The sequence below is a fragment of the Sebastes fasciatus genome, chromosome 22, assembly GCF_043250625.1.
Source record: "Sebastes fasciatus isolate fSebFas1 chromosome 22, fSebFas1.pri, whole genome shotgun sequence".
Taxonomy (NCBI): Eukaryota; Metazoa; Chordata; class Actinopteri; order Perciformes; family Sebastidae; genus Sebastes; species Sebastes fasciatus.
The window spans coordinates 11,705,714-11,726,296 of NC_133816.1; the positions used below are offsets into that span (position 1 = coordinate 11,705,714).

The 20,583-nt window shown below is 38.5% G+C and overlaps 1 protein-coding gene across 1 annotated transcript; it reads right to left on the minus strand.

The window, feature by feature from the left end:
• Positions 1-8,328: 8,328 nt before the first annotated feature.
• mrpl52 (mitochondrial ribosomal protein L52) lies at positions 8,329-11,701 on the minus strand. Its single transcript, XM_074623933.1, has 5 exons — positions 11,557-11,701; positions 10,152-10,221; positions 8,944-9,011; positions 8,719-8,783; positions 8,329-8,626 (listed from the first exon to the last, which is right to left on the minus strand). Exons 1-5 carry the CDS (start codon positions 11,588-11,590, stop codon positions 8,474-8,476), a joined length of 390 nt encoding a protein of 129 aa, XP_074480034.1. The 5' UTR covers positions 11,591-11,701; the 3' UTR covers positions 8,329-8,473.
• Positions 11,702-20,583: the final 8,882 nt, after the last annotated feature.

Genomic DNA, 20,583 nt, shown 5'->3' on the forward strand with positions numbered 1-20,583 from the left:
ATTCCAGTACATTTTGTTGTTGAATAGGAGCAGAGCTGCTTGTCCAAAATGTGTCAGTAAGCGGTACAGTTTCCAACAATATGGTGCAATTTTTTAATTATTATCGTTGTTATGGGAAATTGTTGTTATTATAAGTATGGTTATTGTTATTATTGTTCTCCTGGTAAAGTTATAGTGATTTTTTTTTGTTGTTTTTGTACATTGTCATATGGAGTCCTGCTGGACAGCGGCGTAACGTGACAATGATGGAGATGAATCCCAGTTTACACTCAGCATGTGATGAATCAGATCAGATCAGGGGGGTAAATGTGAGTTCAGGGAGTTTCTTTTTATACTGAAACACCCGAAATTACAGAGATGTTGGCACAGAATAACAAGCGATGCTATTTATGAACTTTGATGGTGCTCGATGATTTTTTTTTGATTTTTTTTTTTTTTTACTCAAATCAAAATTGAAGGTGAATTAATTTAGTTAATAACAATGATAATGGTAATGATATTTATAATGATGATCATATCAATAAAATGGAATGAGATTTTTTTTTCCTGCCTGTTTTTCACTTTTGTATTTCATTAGATAAAGTGAAATTAAACTATTTTCTACAATCTTGTAATACATTTCTCCCATGCTTTCAGATTCTCTTCACTAGTGGTTGAACACACACACTTTAACACCTGTAGACAGAAAAGCACAATATTAAATGCAACCTTAAGCCAAACACATTTTTATATCAAATTTGACTCCCCAAAAATTAAAAAGAAAAATTGTAGATATTAAATATTTACCAGATTATAGAGGGAAATGTCACTGTCACGGAATGAGTTTTGAAGTGGGGGGACTTCTAGTTTTAGATGACGTTATACAATTTTTTGAGACTGTGGTGGGCGGACCTTGGACCCGCTAGGGGGGTACATTTTAAAGTTAAATGCATCAATCTGGTGCACTTTGAGACCAAGATTAAGAGGCTAGGTCTATAAACAACTTTGTGCTCTAGTAAATGATTTAATCATAAACACATTAGTTTCTATATGAATGGTGATGATGCGGCAAAAAGTCCTAACCACAAAGCATGGTAAACGAGACGGGTCCGTGGTTCAAGACGGGTGGGTTGCCGACATCCCCGCAGACCCCTGATGCACCGAGGACAGTCCGCCCTGGTAGCCCCGTTACTACCCACAGGGAGAGAGGTCGCACTGTTCAACGAGCAGTGCACGGCCTTGGGAGGCGGCGAGGCCCGGTGAGGGAACTCACAGTTGGAGCCGCGAGCCACCCTTCACCCCAGGCCTTTCCAAGCCGACCTATATGTTTATGTGTTAGTTTGGATCCCAGTTAGTTGCTACTGGGGTCATAACTATTCTTCCTATGTTCCACACATACCAACGCAACACAAACATATAACATACATGAACACTCAACACCACAACACTCATATGTCTCACCAAAACCCTGAATCCCCTAACACCCACCCAGCACCTCCAGATCCCCCCCATACCCACTGAGAACCTTCTCAACTTCATAGGAAAATCATACCAACAACAGCAATGATGATAGGCTAGACATAGAGCTGGTGCACCGGAGGAAATGCGATGTGATGGCCAGCCATCGGCAGACTGCGAGGACCCCACCCGTGTAGAAGTGTAAAAATATTTTCGTCTCAGTATGAAACTGGCGGTCCTACCTAGACTGTGGTGTGCTGGATGTTAGAACACTTTGATTTCATTTGAATTAGGCTACACAACGGTTGATTATGTTGGACGACAGGTAGATATTATCGCCAACGTTCTATCACCTTAATACCTGGCTTAGACGTTAAGATTTGTATTACCATAACACCTGAAAGTGGTGTGCTAGTACTCCAGCGCCTGTGGGTGGGACGCGCTCACACGCACAAACATGTACTAAAAGCATGCGCGGCCAGCCCAGCGATGTCAACAAAGCACAGAGAAGCTCTGATTACAACACACACAGAGGGAGAGCAACTTCATTCTCTGCTCAGGTAGACATTACTCCTCTATAACTTTATAAAGATAGCAAATAATTGTTTGATGCCATACTAATGCTCCGAATATCGTATAGAGCAACTTCAATTAAATCTTTTTTTTATGTAATTAACAAAAAACATGGATGCAACTTAAGATTTGGAGATAAAAGTGTTTTTCTTTTAGCAGGGTCACATAATTACTGTATTTCCTGTTTTCTGCTCGGGTGGCTTTAATCGAGTCCATTTCCCAACTCCATGCTACATGCTTAAACTATTAAGTATATACTATGTTGTAATCTAAATAATGTACTTTTATTTTGTCATTTAGTATCCAGAAACTAACACAATGTTGTGATTAGAATGAAATTTGCAAGCATATCACTGCCATTTCTTAACTAAATGTTTCAAAAGTGTTTGGAGGACAGTTTGTTTGGGATGATTACATCATTCCAGTTCATTCAGTTTCAGTTTGAGCTGCTGCCAGATTAACATCTGTTATTTTTGAAATTTTTTCAGTTGGGAGTCCTTCTGTTTTTCCATTATGTACTCTCGCTCTGTGGGAGAATAATGCCAATCAGTGACAGAACTGATTGTTGTTGTCATCTAATTTGTAACATTCAAACTAAATGTATAAATGTAAAAGATCGATCCTTTAGTGTCAACACTCTGGCCATTAACTGCACTGTGCACAATTACTCAGTAATTATAAGCAGTGCAGTGTTGGAAACAACGTCAAGTGATGTGCAGCATTGTGAGCTGCTGGAGGGCCACAGATGAAGCAGTCTGGATACAGTTACACCACCGCTGGTTGTTTCGGACGTGGAGCCGGCGGTCATGTGTCGAGGAACGAGTCGGAAAAAGTGATGGAACGGTCACATTTTTCAGAGAGGTGCGATCCAGCTGAGCATCTGGTATTCTTGAAACATCTGAACCTCTCGGCCAAACCCAGCTGCATGTGTGTGTGTATGTTTGTGTGTTTATAATAAAAAATACGTTTACGCCCCGGCTCTCTCCTCTGAAAATTAATTATAAAAACATGTGGAGAGAAATTGGGTGAAAGAAAAAGAGAGAAAAGGAAAAGAGAAGGGCAGTAAAACAGAAATTATTTCATAGGGTTTGGGATACTTATCCCTCTGCACATTTCACTCCAAAAAATCCTCCCTCCATCTCCTCCCTCACTCTTACTGCAAAATTGTTCTTTTTATGAGGCTTCAGTTTCAAACCACTCCTCCTCTCACCACAAGTATCTCTGGTCTGTTTTTGCTCTTTCTGTCCTCCCCCCCCCTTCAGCCTCTTTTTCCTCGTGCTCTCCGTTTTAACTCTTCACATACTGTCGGTGTGGCGGTAAACAACAGCAACCACAAGATGCACGGCAAACAACCGCCAACATAAAAAGAACATTGCTGAGAATCTGGTCGGCATGCAATTGCGGTTTAGTCTCTCAAAAACCCTGTTTTGATGTAAATGACATTTTCCACAATACATGACCTTTGCCTTTTTCTACTTTTAACTGTTTCCTGTCTGCAAAGTGCTTTGTGTTACATTACTGTATAAAAAGTGCTTTATGAATACAGATTTAATCTTGTTTTTGATTTAACCAGTGGAGGTTAAAGTGCCCTTGAGCAAGCGTTCAATAGTGATGTCACAGTGTACTGACACACCCTGAAGTACAAGTTTACATCACTGCAGCAAGGAGAGAAGTTAAACTGCTGGAGGGCAGCAAAAACAAGATTCCAGCTGGTTTGAAGTTGCTCTTTAAAGGGCGTTCTTATCCCTTATCTTCGAACGGAAACATCCACTCAGCCGTTGCAAAAAGCAGCGACGTAGGTTACCAAAGTAAGCTAATCAATAAGGTTATGAATAATGTGAACGCTAGCACTAGCTGAGTCAAGCAGGGTATGGATACTCCTGCGTTCTGCAAGGTAAAATGACTGTTTTTGTGAATGTAGTCTGGTGGCGTCCACAGCAGTACAGGGTTAGACTTTGCGAATATACTGTTCACTAACCTGACTGATCCCACCTTTTCTATTTTTTTTCTACTCACATCTGTTCATCCACTTTGCCTCCTTCCACTGGCCAAACTGTCTCTTTCTCTGTCTCGGTCACCTGGTGTTTCCATTTGTCTCAGTGGATGTCTCTCATGCACTATAACTGTTTTGACCAATCCATCTTTCTGGAGAAACTTCCACTGCTCCACTGGACGTAGATGCTGCTGAAATACAGTATAATACAGTATAGTATTATTACCCAAGAGAGAGGATAAACACCAGCCAAAGGGTTTTAAAAACCAAAGATTTGTTCTTACTGATGGTTTAACACATCTAAAGATGTATCAAATGACTTATTACGCATTAATAAAGTACTTAGCTAGAACATATAAAGCCTTTGCAAAGGGGGCTGAGTTTATTCACAAAGAGGACGAAAGGAAATATTGAAAGACTGCAGTAACAGGGTGTGTCCTTCAATCCCTGCATGGGTTCAATTTCTGCAAGTGTCTTTGAGCAAAACACTGAATCAGTTTCAGAGCTGCTTCTGTGTAGCCGACCCTGACCTCTGACCTCCAAAAAAAAGAGCATTTTGTCTATTTCCTAACAAGTTCATAGGAAGTTTCCTGGAAAGAACTGTTCTGAGAAAGTTATTTGAGTCATTGGCAGTTGAAGATTTAGATTCAGGGCTACTAAAATCATTTATTATTGTACTGTAACTTTACTCTCCATCTTTGCTGTGTTTGTACGCTGCTGCTGTACACTGATTAAAACACTCTCTAGACAAAGAGGCAATATTATCCAGTAATTCACAAGAAAAAAGATTAGAGGAATTCCAGAGAAACATAAATTTAATTTGTGTGCAATAGACGTTTCAGTTTCTTTCTAGGAAATTATTAGGAAACTACGGGTCCTGTAAAATCTAATGCTGCCAGAAACCTTCCTCTGTGCCTCTTCTCTTTTGCCCCACAGCCCTGTTAAAGATTTTTACTTTTAAATTATGTTTGCGACGGCATCTTTGTAGGCGGACACACATCGCGGAGCAGTCAGAGAAGATATACAACCATGTTTAATGTTGTAAAAGATGTTGTTGATCAGGAAAGGGGGAGGGGAAATGAAATGGGCAGTAATCTGGATGTCTGTGTGGAGGTGCTACCACGTTTATCTGCCAAGCATCTGCTCTCCGTCTTGTCTTGTAGGTCACGGACATGAACGCAGATGAGACCTTTGGCAGCCATGTGGACTTCTATTCCTCTTTCTCCCCCTTTCTCTCTCTCTCTCTCTCTCTGTCAGCCATTTTAATGCTGAACTCGTACAGTCTGGCGGGGCGGTGCAGGAACAACCATCGAGCTCAGCACTCCTTCTCCATGCCAGGCAGGAAGTGGCCAGGACAGCTGCTTGCAATTCAACCTGAGACTTTGTTTGGGTGACCTACATTATGGCACCATTTTCGTTCTACTGTAACTTTCGCTTTTTCTCTTCATTTTCTCGTTTCGCCTGACTTCCAGTGCTGGAAAGTAACTAAGTACATTTACTCAAGTACTGTACTTAAGCACAGTTTTAAGGTTCTTGTACTTTACTTGAGTACTTGCATGTTATGCTACTTTATATATTTCTACTCCACTACATTTCAGAGGTTGTCTGGTTATCAGACAGCTATAGTTACTGCCTACATTTCAAATTAATCTTAAAAAAAAAAAAGATTGGCATAGATTAAGCCAGTTATTCCCAAACTTTTTAGTTTAAGATCCCCCTAAATTGTCCTCTAAGGTGCCCTTAAATGGAGAAAACCTGACAAATTGACCTCTAGGGTGCCTTCCAGTGGCGAAAACATGATTAAGTGCCCTCTAGGGGGCCCTTAAATGGAGAAAACATGATAAAGTGTCCTTTTAGGTGCTCTTCCAGCGGAGAAGACATGATAAAGTGGCCTCTAGGTTGCCCTTAAATGGAGAAAACACAATAAATTGTCCTCTAAGGTGCCCTTCCAGTGGAGAAAACTTGGTAAAGTGGCCTCTAGGCTGCCCTTAAATGTAGAAAACATGATAAAGTGGCCTCTAGGTTGCCCTTAAATGGAGAAAACATGATAAATTGTCCTCTAAGGTGCCCTTCCAGTGGAGAAAACATGATAAAGTGCCCTCTAGCGTGCCCTTAAATTGAGAAAACATGATAAATTGTCCTCTATAGTGCCCCTCCAGTGGAGAAAACAGGGTAAAGTGCCCTCTAGTGCTGCCTTCCAGTGGAGAAAACATGACAATGTGCCCTCTAGGGTGCCCTTAAATGGAGAAAACATGACAAATTGTCCTCCATAGTGCCCTTCCAGTGGAGAAAACATGATAAAGTGCCCTCTAGGGTGCCTTCGAGTGGAGATCTATCATTTATTTATCATCTACAGAACAAACTCCCACTTGAGCAGAAGCATTTTAACAAACTGAGTGAAAATAATCAGTCCTGATGCTAAAAAATACTAATCCAGATGCCTAAAAATCAGACAAATATCCCACATACCAAGGAAGCCACGTGGTTTACTGTCTGACTAGCAACAAACAAAGATAATTGCAGCGTGCAGTGTGTCAGTTTGAAACGTTCAGGCTGTGTAGTTTTGTCAAACATGCTACCCAGGGTGCCCCAGGAACACCCAGGTCAGGAGGCGGTCTTTGGGAACAATAGTTGCTGAATCAGACCCTCACAAACCCCCCTGACTCTGCAGCAGGTCGATGCTCATCCTCCTGCACCCCCTTCCCAGCCACATCTGCCAGGAAACCCTCCCCGTTTCTGGTCTGCGGCTGAAACTACAGATGCCCGTCAGCTAATCTCCAAAAGCAGCCACATCTGTCTCATCCTTCGCCCTCCATCCGAGCAGACTGACCTCACCTAGCGCCCCCCGAAGCACCCACCAGCGCTGACTTCTGCACAATAAGCAACATCTGGTTCTCATTTCCCCCCAAAAACCAAAACAACACGAGGAGGAGAGGAAGGGGAGGATGGGAGGAGTCAGGAGGAGGAGAGGTTGTTGAGGAGAAACACATTCACAGAAAAGCAGGATGTGAAAAAACGGTGCGTCAAGAGAAAGAATGAGGAGTCCCATTTCTCACTGTTGGTGCAGTTGGAGGTCTTTGATGGTGCAGGTGTGAGGATTGTGCTTGTGAATGAAAAATGTCGTCTTGTTAACCACTTTTGACATTTCTTACAACACTTTAACGCCCTCTGTGGCCTGTTCAATGTCCTCCCACACAACAAACAGTCAGCTCCTTTGGTCAACTGTATGAAAAAGTTAAGACAAGGAGAGGAGGGGGGGAAAGAAAACTCCCATCTCCACAGAAAAGAATCTGCAACTCAGCGGCTAGCAGCCCTAATTACAGTGGGGCTTTGCTGAAGTCTGCAACAAGACAAAGAGAGAGAGGGGAGGAAAAGAGGCAGATGGAGGGAGAGAAGGACGTGAGGAGGAAGGGAGCAGAAAGCAAGAGTGAAGGTTACCTCATTTTGTAAAGAGTCTGTTTATAAGTCAAAGTCACACTAAGTTAGTGCTGACTTTGCAAAGGCACAGCTGCTCGGCATCTCTGCAAAATGTCGCTTTACACCATAAATGCATACGACAAATCGGTTTTTTTTTTTTAGAAAGAGGCACAAACTCCCTGCAGAAGCCACTTAGAAGAAGAAGAAGAACTAGAATTAGATGTCATTTCTTCACAGCTGATTTATGTTTTCCTGCTTTTAAAATCAAAACACGTGTTTCTGCAGCTTGATTAAGACTTTGTCGAGCTTTCAAATTTGAGCTGATACCATAAAAATATCACTTTCTGTGGGATGCTAAACTTTCTGCCAACTTGGCTGCAGCCAGATAATCATCTTTCCAGACACCAGGCTGCAGAACGACACGTTCAAAATTCAGACTTTTCTCCTCTTTGTTGGTAGAGATGTCAGAAGAAAACACCCCGTTCTGTCCACAAGCATCACATTAGTTTTATCTTGGAACAGATTCGTCTTCCCCACTTGCTACTAAAACTGTGTAAATTATTCTGGCGTCACCTATTTCCTTTTTATTGCCTCTCCAACTTAACTAAGCTGCTCCACCGGGTGGTCTTGCGCGAACATTCGTCATGTATTTCGAGTAATAACATTGAGTTACTACAGCATGCCAAGGTGTGAACTCTGTCTCTCTCTTTAAACACACACACTCTCATACACAGCGAGGTCCTGAATCAGAGCTACTTTATGATCGCCAGCTCCTCCCTTCCTCCGCAGGCCCAACAAAACTCCTCTCTGAGCCCGACACTAGACAAAATGGCGTTTGAGCCTTCACACTGCCTCGCTCGAGGAGAAATGCTGCATTCTAGTGGAAGCTGAGAGACATTAAATCTGAATTATATCTATATAAATCAAAGCATTTATTGCAGAAATCCATGAATAGTGAAAAACAAACTGTAAATCAGGAGAAAACCCAAAAGTCCTCTTAAATATATTCAACAGTTCAGAATGAGGAACCTGATTACGATGATGACGTGTTTTCTAACTTTTAGCTTTTGTCTTCATTAACAATTTGCCTTTAGGTTTGAGTAAAAGAGACTTTTTGTGCTCCTCCGTTCTTTTGGCCGCTTCTTGCTTTTCGCTCCACGCCTCCATTCCTGAGTCCACCTCCGAGTTCAGCATCACGATGCGTCTCTGTGGGAAAGAGCGCGACAAAAAAGCATGTTAAGAAACAGAAAGGCGAGAAGATAAATAGGAAGGTAAAAGTAAAAGGTGCTGATACTCACCGCTAAATCTTCCCTCTCTTGCTTTCTTCTCAGCTGTCCCTTCATTAGAGGTGCTGGTCTCCCGTCTGTCCGGATACACAAACAAGAACACACACAGGAAATTACTAAATGTGCTACGAGTAGATCACCACATGGTCACGGTTTTAAAAAGTGTGAATCACTGAATTAGGCCTCTGTTGCTTGAAAAATACCTCCTAATATCTGTGACTCAAAAACAAACAATACCTGCAAACGACCAATCAGGCAGGTCTGTCAGAGGGCCGTATTCTGTGCCACTTCGGGCAAGTCCATGTCTGCAAGCAAACACAAACGTTATGGAAGTAGAAACAGAGAATTGGAGGACTTGTGGATAATCAGCTATTCTTTGCCCCATAGCAACCTGGTCATTATGTACAAAAGTTATTCTGGCTGCTGCTATAAATAGCTGCTAAAGTACTGTAGTATTGGCTAAATCACATTTGTTGTTATGATGGGAACCGCAAATCAACCTGGAAGAAATCTTAAAAAGTGTCCTCCAACGGTTTTGCATTGTCGTATTAGCATTTTAGCATGGTCTATAACACTGTCGGACTCAGGATGGCTAATATTTTTTTAAAAGTATCAAAATCAATGCAGGAGGACCAGAGATTGTAGTTTTTTTATCCCACACATTCAAAAAACAACTACATTACCCACAATGCAACTCAACCGCTCAACTCAAATTATAGGGAAAATAGAAAACCTTGGTTATAGTGGTTTATATTTTATTATAATGATATACTTTAAAGGATCAATATGCAATACATTTACTGTAATAAATCATCAAATGACCATAATATGTCATCAGAGATTAAGAAAACATGCAGACAATACTACAGCCAGGATGTTCTCCTCTGAAATTTACATTACGTCTGTTTTTGTTTTGGATGTGTGTGATCCCGACTTTTTCTCGTAAAGTTATGACTTTATTCTCGTAATATTACAACTTTTTTTCTTGTAATATTATGACTTTATTCTGTAAATCTCAGATGTTGTTTTTCCCCTCAATGTGACCCTAATACTCCGTAGTACATTTGCTCTTTGGCCCTCACTGCATTAGACTTATATACTATATACTTAGACTATAAACTGTGTTACCTTCATCATAATGCTCAAATGTTTTGCGGCTCCAGACAGATTATTATTTATTTATTTTTGCCTAAAATGGCTCTTTTGATAGTAAAGGTTGCTGACCCCTGCTCTATCATGTCAGTTTGTTAGGTGCTGTAGTGGTTCCCAAACTAAATGTTAATTAAATTAGGACAAACCAGTTGCCACACAGCAAGAGTGGAGCTTCTGGGTAAGTTGCCTGCTTTGTCCCATTAGCTAATAATAAAGCCTTGGTGTACACATCAACAGCACTCAAACAAATCAATTATTTAGTAAAAAACCCAGTGTGTCAACGGTGAACTTACTCTTTCCTCCACTTCTGTCCAGCCTGTGCTCCACATGTTGTGCTGAACTGCCTGCTGGAGTGCCTCAACACTGGAAGAAAACAACAAAAACAGCCTCTGAAATCACCTCTAAGACGCCTGAAATCTACAGGATGCACTTTGAACCACTCCATTATGATCTTATGAGCAGATACTGATCTGTAGTCAATACGTTTTAAAACAAATTCTCAGGTCCATTCTTACTCAACCCGTCAATCTCTAGGTCTTCATCCTCCTAAAGTCCTCACTAGTAGAGGTCAGTTTTTGATAACATTTAGAGGAACCAAATTATGGAGTAGCTTTTCACATCTATCAATAAACTGTTCATCTGTCAAATGTTTCAAAAGTCGCTTAAAGGGTCATTTAATTGCTGTCTTGTAATTGCTTTCCCCCCCATGTTGTCATGTTTTTCCCACTCACAATGTTGTTTGAAGAAGTCTTTATAGATATTTAAATCAATATCCTCCTCACAAACACTAACCATACAACACACACACACACTTTTTTTTAATATATTTACTGTATTGTTATTGTTGTTATTATATATATCTTGTTCTAATTGTTTTGTTATCACTATTATGTAGTCATATTATTTATTTATATTAATCCTGTCTATAGGTGGAGGCTTCAGATAAGCCCAGTGGTTTTTTTGCCTCTTCCTGCACTTTATTTGATTTATTTATTTTTTGTTATGTTATATAGTCTTAAATTGTGCAAAAATAAATAAACAATAAACAAACAATTCTTGGCTGCGTGTAGGGACTTTTGAAGCAGCATAATTTTGAGAAATAACAATTTAAAAACGTTATAAAAGAACAGTTAACTGAGTAAATAAAACATTTTAAAAATCAAAAATAGATGTTTAGGGCTTTATTTTAGATGTCTGCTAACATTTTTCTGTGGTAAAGGGGACTTACATGACCTCTCTATTTTTTTATATATTTACTGTATTGTTATTGTTATTATATATTGTCCTAATTGTTTGTTATCACTATTATGTAGTCATATTATGTCTGTATATTAATCTTGTCTCTAGGTGGAGGCTTCAGATAAGCCCAGTGGGTTTTTTGCCTCTTCCTGCACTGTATATTATTATTTGTTATGTTGTATAGTCTTAAATTGTGCAAAACAAATAAACAACAAACAAACAATAAGTAAACCCTTGTATAAGTGTGGTTTCTTTCCCTCCTCAGTGTGTCAGATGAGATCTACTTTACTGAAGAGCAGCATTCACAGTTCTTACTGTATTCAAGGTGGTTATTCAAACAGGCAGCTCTATCAAAGGCAGTGAACTGGTGCAAGAAGCTGTTACTTAACAAAGGAGCTCAACTTTAAGGTTTAAATGTGTCTCACACACAACAGATTTAGTGAATAACCTCTGTCTCACCTGAACAACACAACGTCCTCATGGTGGCTGCCATCTTTGCCTGCACTATCCTGTGTTGACCACCAGGTGGTGCTAAAGATGCACTGAGAGGAGCAAACCAGCTGATAGGTGCATTACTACCACCTACTGGACTGGAGTGTGGAGCACTAGATTGGCAGGGGGAAAAAATAAAAAAAATAACAATAAAATTAAATAAAATTAAATAATAATTATTAATAATAATAACAATAATAATAACTAACTAAAATAAAATAATAATAATAATAATAATAATAAAATTCTCTCCATTATTCCTGTTGTCAACGAAAGTCAGCGTCGGGCTCGCGCTTGTGCTCGCTCTACATAGACATGAACGAGCATCACTCAAAACAGTGAGGCGACACACGTCAGCTAAAACCACAATATCACTCTATATTTCACCTGCTTGGCAGTAATGTTAGCTGACCAGACAAAGGTCTCTCCATGAATCAATGCTGATCCTAGTGTTGGCTTTTCCTGCTTCAGCCTCCCGACCGCGGCCGGAGGAAACAGGGGAGACACCGGAGTTTTGGTCGGAGAAGATAACGTTTCTCGCTGTGGAGCCCCGTCACTTCACAAGACACGGGAAACCTCTGTTGGTCTGGAGGAGCTGCAGCATTTATTTCTGCATAAATGTCCACTGTACATTTACTAGATATTTTCAGAGCTAAACTAACTCTTCTGCAGTGTGTGGTGAGTAATTTTAGGCCTATATGAATTAGGTAATATTAGGCCTATATGAATGTGGTAATATTAGGCCTATATGAATGTGGTAATATTAGGCCTGTATGAATGTGGTAATATTAGGCCTATATGAATGTGGTAATATTAGGCCTATATGAATGTGGTAATATTAGGCCTATTTTATGTGGTAATATTAGGCCTATATGAATGTGGTAATATTAGGCCTATTTTATGTGGTAATATTAGGCCTATATGAATGTGGTAATATTAGGCCTATGTGAATGTGGTAATATTAGGCCTATATGAATGTGGTAATATTAGGCATGTATGAATGTGGTAATATTAGGCCTATGTGAATGTGGTAATATTAGGCCTGTATGAATGTGGTAATATTAGGCCTATATGAATGTGGTAATATTAGGCCTGTATGAATGTGGTAATATTAGGCCTATATGAATGTGGTAATATTAGGCCTATATGAATGTGGTAATATTAGGCATGTATGAATGTGGTAATATTAGGCCTATGTGAATGTGGTAATATTAGGCCTATGTGAATGTGGTAATATTAGGCCTATATGAATGTGGTAATATTAGGCCTATATGAATGTGGTAATATTAGGCATGTATGAATGTGGTAATATTAGGCCTATGTGAATGTGGTAATATTAGGCCTATGTGAATGTGGTAATATTAGGCCTATATGAATGTGGTAATATTAGGCCTATATGAATGTGGTAATATTAGGCATGTATGAATGTGGTAATATTAGGCCTATGTGAATGTGGTAATATTAGGCCTGTATGAATGTGGTAATATTAGGCCTATATGAATGTGGTAATATTAGGCATGTATGAATGTGGTAATATTAGGCCTATATGAATGTGGTAATATTAGGCATGTATGAATGTGGTAATATTAGGCATGTATGAATGTGGTAATATTAGGCCTGTATGAATGTGGTAATATTAGGCCTATATGAATGTGGTAATATTAGGCCTGTATGAATGTGGTAATATTAGGCCTATATGAATGTGGTAATATTAGGCATGTATGAATGTGGTAATATTAGGCCTGTATGAATGTGGTAATATTAGGCCTATATGAATGTGGTAATATTAGGCCTATATGAATGTGGTAATATTAGGCCTGTATGAATGTGGTAATATTAGGCCTATATGAATGTGGTAATATTAGGCCTATATGAATGTGGTAATATTAGGCCTATTTTATGTGGTAATATTAGGCCTATATGAATGTGGTAATATTAGGCCTATTTTATGTGGTAATATTAGGCCTATATGAATGTGGTAATATTAGGCCTATGTGAATGTGGTAATATTAGGCCTATATGAATGTGGTAATATTAGGCATGTATGAATGTGGTAATATTAGGCCTATGTGAATGTGGTAATATTAGGCCTGTATGAATGTGGTAATATTAGGCCTATATGAATGTGGTAATATTAGGCCTGTATGAATGTGGTAATATTAGGCCTATATGAATGTGGTAATATTAGGCCTATGTGAATGTGGTAATATTAGGCCTATGTGAATGTGGTAATATTAGGCCTGTATGAATGTGGTAATATTAGGCCTATATGAATGTGGTAATATTAGGCATGTATGAATGTGGTAATATTAGGCCTATGTGAATGTGGTAATATTAGGCCTGTATGAATGTGGTAATATTAGGCCTATATGAATGTGGTAATATTAGGCATGTATGAATGTGGTAATATTAGGCCTATGTGAATGTGGTAATATTAGGCCTGTATGAATGTGGTAATATTAGGCCTATATGAATGTGGTAATATTAGGCCTATATGAATGTGGTAATATTAGGCCTATATGAATGTGGTAATATTAGGCATGTATGAATGTGGTAATATTAGGCCTATGTGAATGTGGTAATATTAGGCATGTATGAATGTGGTAATATTAGGCCTATGTGAATGTGGTAATATTAGGCATGTATGAATGTGGTAATATTAGGCCTATGTGAATGTGGTAATATTAGGCCTATGTGAATATGGTAATATTAGGCCTATGTGAATGTGGTAATATTAGGCCTGTATGAATGTGGTAATATTAGGCCTATATGAATGTGGTAATATTAGGCCTATATGAATGTGGTAATATTAGGCCTACATGAATGTGGTAATATTAGGCCTATATGAATGTGGTAATATTAGGCCTATGTGAATGTGGTAATATTAGGCCTATATGAATGTGGTAATATTAGGCCTATGTGAATGTGGTAATATTAGGCCTATGTGAATGTGGTAATATTAGGCCTATGTGAATGTGGTAATATTAGGCCTATGTGAATGTGGTAATATTAGGCCTATGTGAATGTGGTAATATTAGGACTATGTGAATGTGGTAATATTAGGCCTATGTGAATGTGGTAATATTAGGCCTATGTGAATGTGGTAATATTAGGCCTATATGAATGTGGTAATATTAGGCCTATATGAATGTGGTAATATTAGGCCTATATGAATGTGGCACAGAGATGCCGACAGAGCCCCAGCCGCTCTTGCAGCTCTTCAAAGTATTGTTTTTGTATGAAGTGCTCCACTACTAAGCCCAGAAGAATTTCTCTGTTAGCTTTTCAGGGCAAGTTCCCACTCGCAGCAGTGTGAGGTAGAAGTGTGCAGAGGACTGCTGCTGCTGCTGCTGCTGCTGCAGGGACTCTGGTGAACCGCAGGGGCCATGAGAGGCTCCATGTGGAGGAAGAGGAGGAGGAGGAGGAGGAGGAGGAGGCTCCAGGCCAAACACAGTGACTTTATCAGGGGCTTGTTGTCTTTAGGTGTGTCCGTTAACTGCCACAAAAACGGCCTGAATCGAGGCTGCCTAGTGCTGGTCCAGTGGTTAAACAGTAGTGTGATGTTTACCCGGTTCTCCTCCTTGGAGAACTCACACACGCCGAAAAAATCCACCAGCCAGCCGCCTCACCTCGCCGTGTCCCTCCGCGCATTCCACAGGCTGGTGGTACAATAAAGTAGTTCCGTTGCCCCAAACGACGCAGTTTTTATTGTGGATTTGACTTGTAATGTAGAAAAACAAAGTGTTTGAAATAGTTGTGGAGTCAATACTAAGATTTTAATTTAACTGAAATAAGCAATACCTTAATGTGAAAATACTCCTTTACAAATAAAAGTCATGCATTTAAAATGTTGCCTAGTATAATTATGCAGAATAGATAGATAGATAGATAGATAGATAGATAGATAGATAGATAGAGAGAGAGATAGATAGATAGATAGATAGATAGATAGATAGAGAGATAGATAGATAGATAGATAGATAGATAGATAGATAGATGGATAGACGGACAGATAGATAGATAGGGAAATTCAAGTTTCCAGCATCACAGTTCCATAGTGCAAAACATGTTAGTAAAAAGGCAGCAAAAAAGTTAGTAGTGCAAAGTACAAAAAAATATACCAGATATACAAGGAGATGAAGAAAAACTGTTTAAACTGAATATAGTGCAGGGTAACAGCTGTGATACAGGACTATTAAAAAAGTGAATATAGTGCAGAAGAGACTGTTAAAAATGAGTATAGTGCAGGGTAACTCCAGTAGCTTAGTCTATGAAAGTGCACTGTGTGCATTATTATCTGTCCTGCAGACCGTCCTCCCTAGAGAGGTGTTGTACGGTTTGATGGCTCCTGCCATGGTGTTATATTAATATATAGTCTTTACATCATATTCATATTTTTGTGTTAGCAGCATTTTAATGTTGTATGTGCAGGTGGAGCTGATTTGAACTCATTTATATACATATTTAAGGTTAAGATGATCATGTGTTTTGTGTGGAAAGTATACAATATTTCACTCTTACTTGTAGTGGAATAGAAGTATAAAGTACCAGAAAATGAAAATACTCATGTAAAGTACAAGTGGCCTACCTTGAAATTGTACTTCCAGTACCTACTTGAGTTACTGTTCTACCACTGGTTTAAAACATTAAAGTTTACAGCCTACATTAAGGTTAATTGCACAGATCAAATCAAGCAGAATACATTATCAGGAATACAGCAGACTTGGTTTCGGTTGTGATTTGGGGATCAGAGTTATATAAGGAAAACAAAATAATGGCTTTTCTGAAAACAGAATTGTTTATAGTGGTGGTTTGGCTTGGTGGTCAGTTCAGCGTTTAAGCTCGTGCCAAGCCACGGCCACATGAATACATCTGTATCCAGTGCTCAGCTCAGTCATAATAAACATGAAGCTAATGGTTAAAGGGGTTTTTAGGAATATTGAGGTATTGAGTCAAAGCAGCACAGACAATTCTGACCAAACACCGAATCAAAAAGTCACATTTTTCTTTGCTTTGTCATTTATTGTAAAGCACTTTGTGGTGTCTGAGCTAGATCGGACCTATATGAATCATCTGTACTTACTTTACTTTAATTTCCTTGCATCAAAAATATTCATTTGTTTCTTTTTGTCTTTTTTCATATAGTCATCAGTCTGAAAACCTAATAAAACGTTCCTCCCCCCAAAACAGACACATTTAAAGAGCTTTAAAAAGTCATAACGTCAAAATATGTGACTTCTGGGGACTCAAACTCAAGTACAATGTTGAGGTACTTGTACTTGAATATTTCCATTTGGTGCTACTTTATACTTCTACTCAACTACATTTCAGAGGGAAATATTGTAGACAGATATAAAGTAGTATTAAAGTATACTCTACCAATTGCATTGTTTATTATTGTTTATTGTTTTATATTATGTTGAGCTGTACTTTAAGTATATTTCTATGCTTAGACTTAGTAAGATTTTGAATGTAGAGCTTTTTACTTACAGCAGAGTATTTTTAAACTGTGGTAATACTACTTTTACTGAAATATCTGAAGGAATACTTCTTCCACCACTGTCACACCCCCACACACATTATAAGCTACTGAAGACATGACCTCAGTTGTAGCTATGGCATGGCGTAGGTTGAAGTCTAAACTCTGTGGAAACATATTTATTTTGGTTTGACAATTGTTAACTCTAAATCCTGTGGCCGAAAGCGTCTGATGTAATCTAGTGAGTGGACAGTGGGTTGTTTCCACCCCCAAAAAAAACAAACAAACTACTAGTTCCGACCTTAAAAGTGAACATTAAAGCATAATTTCTTATTTTTCTTCAAAGGTCTTTTTATGAATTGTCAATAATCAATAGAACAGTCACTATACAGGGAAAGGTAATTTTTGTTTTTCTGAACAACACTCACCCGTGACACAACACATCAATCAATCATACCTGACAACAACATACACACAAACAGCCACAGCTGGCCACAAAAGACCTAACTGATTCTCAATTATGGATACATACAATTAAAATTGTAGAGAATACAACACAGGGAGAGTATCCACAAATAAGTCATTAAATAAGAAGAAGAAGAAGAGAAAAAAAATAAAAAATGTAAAACATATATATATATATATATATATATATATATATATATATATACTGTATATATACATACCTACATACACACACATACACATATATACACATATATACACATACACATACACACATACATATATATATATATATATATACACATACACACATATACACATATACACACGTAGGCAAAATTGTTGGTACCCTTCCGTTAAAGAAAGAAAAACCCACAATGGTCACTGAAATAACTTTAAACTGACAAAAGCTATAATAAATAAAAATTCACTGAAAATTAACTAATGATAATCAGATATTGCTTTTGAATTGTGGTTCAACAGAATCATTTTAAAAAACAAACTAATGAAACTGGCCAGGACAAAAATGATGGTACCCCTAGAAAAGATGTAAAATAATTTGACCATAGGGACATATTAAACTAAGGTGTGTCCTGTAAACAGCATCACAGGTGTCTTCAAAATTGTAATCAGTCAGTCTGCCTATTTAAAGGGTCAAAAGTAGTAACTGTGCTGTTTGGTGTCATGGTGTGTACCACACTGAACATGGACCACAGAAAGCTAAGGAGAGAGTTGTCTCAGGAGATCAGAAAGAACATTATAGACCTTCATGTTAAAGGTAAAGGCTATAAGACCATCTCCAAGCAGCCTGATGTTCCTGTGACTACAGCTGCTCATATTATTCAGAAGTTTAAGGTCCATGGGACTGTAGCCAACCTCCCTGGACGTGGCCGCAAGAGGAAAATTGATGACATATTGAAGAGACGGATAATACGAATGGTAACCAAAGAGCCCAGAACAACTTCCAAAGAGATTAGAGGTGAACTCCAAGGTCAAGTTACATCAGTGTCAGATCGCACCATCCGTCGCTGTTTGAGCCAAAGTAGACTTAATGGAAGACAACCGAGGAGGACACCAAATCATAAAAAAGCGAGACTGGAATTTGCCAAAATGCATATTGACAAGCCACGAAGCTTCTGGGAGAATGTCCTTTGGACAGATGAGACAAAACTGGAGCTTTTTGGCAAGTCACATCAGCTCTATGTTCACAGACGCAAAAATTAAGCATCCAAAGAAAAGAACACTGTACCTAATGTGAAACATGGAAGAGGCTCGGTTATGTTATGGGGCTGCTTTGCTGCATCTGGCACAGGGTGTCTTGAATCTGTGCAGGGTACAATGAAATCTGAACACAATCAAGGCATTCTGGAGCGAAATGTGCTGCCCAGTGTCAGAAAGCTTGGTCTCAGTTGCAGGTCATGGGTCCTCAAACAGGATAATGACCCAAAACACAGCTAAAAACACCCAAGAATGGCTAAGAACAAAATATTGGACTATTCTGAAGTGGCCTTCTATGAGCCCGGATCTAAATCCTATTGAACATCTGTGGAAAGAGCTGAAACATGCATTCGGAGAAGGCACCCTTCAAACCTGAGACAGCTGGAGCAGTTTGCTCACGAGGAGTGGGCCAAAATACCTGTCGACAGGTGCAGAAGTCTCATTGAGAGTTACAGAAATCACTCGATTGAAGTGATTGCCTCGAAAGGTTGTACAACTAAATATTAAGTTAAGGGTACCATCATTTTTGTCCAGGCCAGTTTTATTAGTTTGTTTTTTAAAATGATTCTGTTGAACCATAATTCAAAAACAATATCTGATTTTCATTAGTTAATTTTCAGTGAATTTTTATTTATTATAGCTTTTGTCAGTTTCAAGTTATTTCAGTGACCATTGTGGGTTTTTCTTTCTTTAACGGAAGGGTACCAACAATTTTGCCTACGTGTGTGTATATATATATATATATATATATATACACATACACACATACACACATATACACATATACACATATACACATACACACACACATATATATATATATACACATACACACACATATATATATATATACGCATACACACATACACACATATACACATATACACATACACACACACATATATATATATATACACATACACACACATATATATATATATATACGCATACACACATACACACATATACACATACACATATATATATATATATACACATATACACACATACATATATATAAATATATATACATACATACATACACACATATACATACATACACACACACATACACAAATATATACACGTATATACACATACACACATACACATATATATATATATATATATACACATACACATACACATACACATACATACATACACACATATACATACATACACACATACATATATATACATACATACATACATACATTTACATACACATACATACATACACACATATACATACATACACACATATACATACATACACACATACATATATATATAGAAATAGAAGAAAAAAATAAAAATAATAATGATAATAATTAATAAATAAATAAATAAAATGAAGATAGTTTATAATTTCTTATTTAATATCATGATGTAGTTGCAGAGAGCAGGTCTTGGCGGAGGGGGGGAGTTTTGCGTATGAATGACGAAACAGCCTGATGTCTGATGGAAAGGTGTTCCGGCCCTGTGGGGGGAAACGAGCCGCCGCTGTCTGATAAAGGAGCAGTGACGCGTCAAGCTCAACAACCGGACAGAACGCAGCGCAACGTTCGCTCTGTGATCCCACCTTCAAAATAAAAGCGTCATATACAGTCGCTTTCTAAAAGGAAAGTGAATACATCACCATGTTGGGACTCACTAATGGTTGTCCATTAGTAGCTGATAATGTGTGTGGGGGTGTGACAGTGGTGGAAGGAGTATTCCTTCAGATATTTCAGTGATAGTAGCCATACCACAGTTTAAAAATACTCTGCTGTAGGTAAAAGCTAAAGAACAGCTCAGTACTAGTACTAGTCTTAAATTGTGCAAAACAA

What these genes read in the sequence shown, in the direction of transcription:
- mrpl52 (XM_074623933.1), bottom strand. Translation starts at nt 11,590, where the DNA reads ATGGCAGCCACCATGAGGACGTTGTGTTGTTCAG. An exon ending in GGACAGAAGTGGAGGAAAGA is followed by an intron (nt 9,012 to 10,151) that starts GTAAGTTCACCG and finishes GTTTGCTTGCAG; the next exon opens with ACATGGACTTGCCCGAAGTG. An exon ending in AAGAGAGGGAAGATTTAGCG is followed by an intron (nt 8,627 to 8,718) that starts GTGAGTATCAGC and finishes TCTTTCCCACAG; the next exon opens with AGACGCATCGTGATGCTGAA.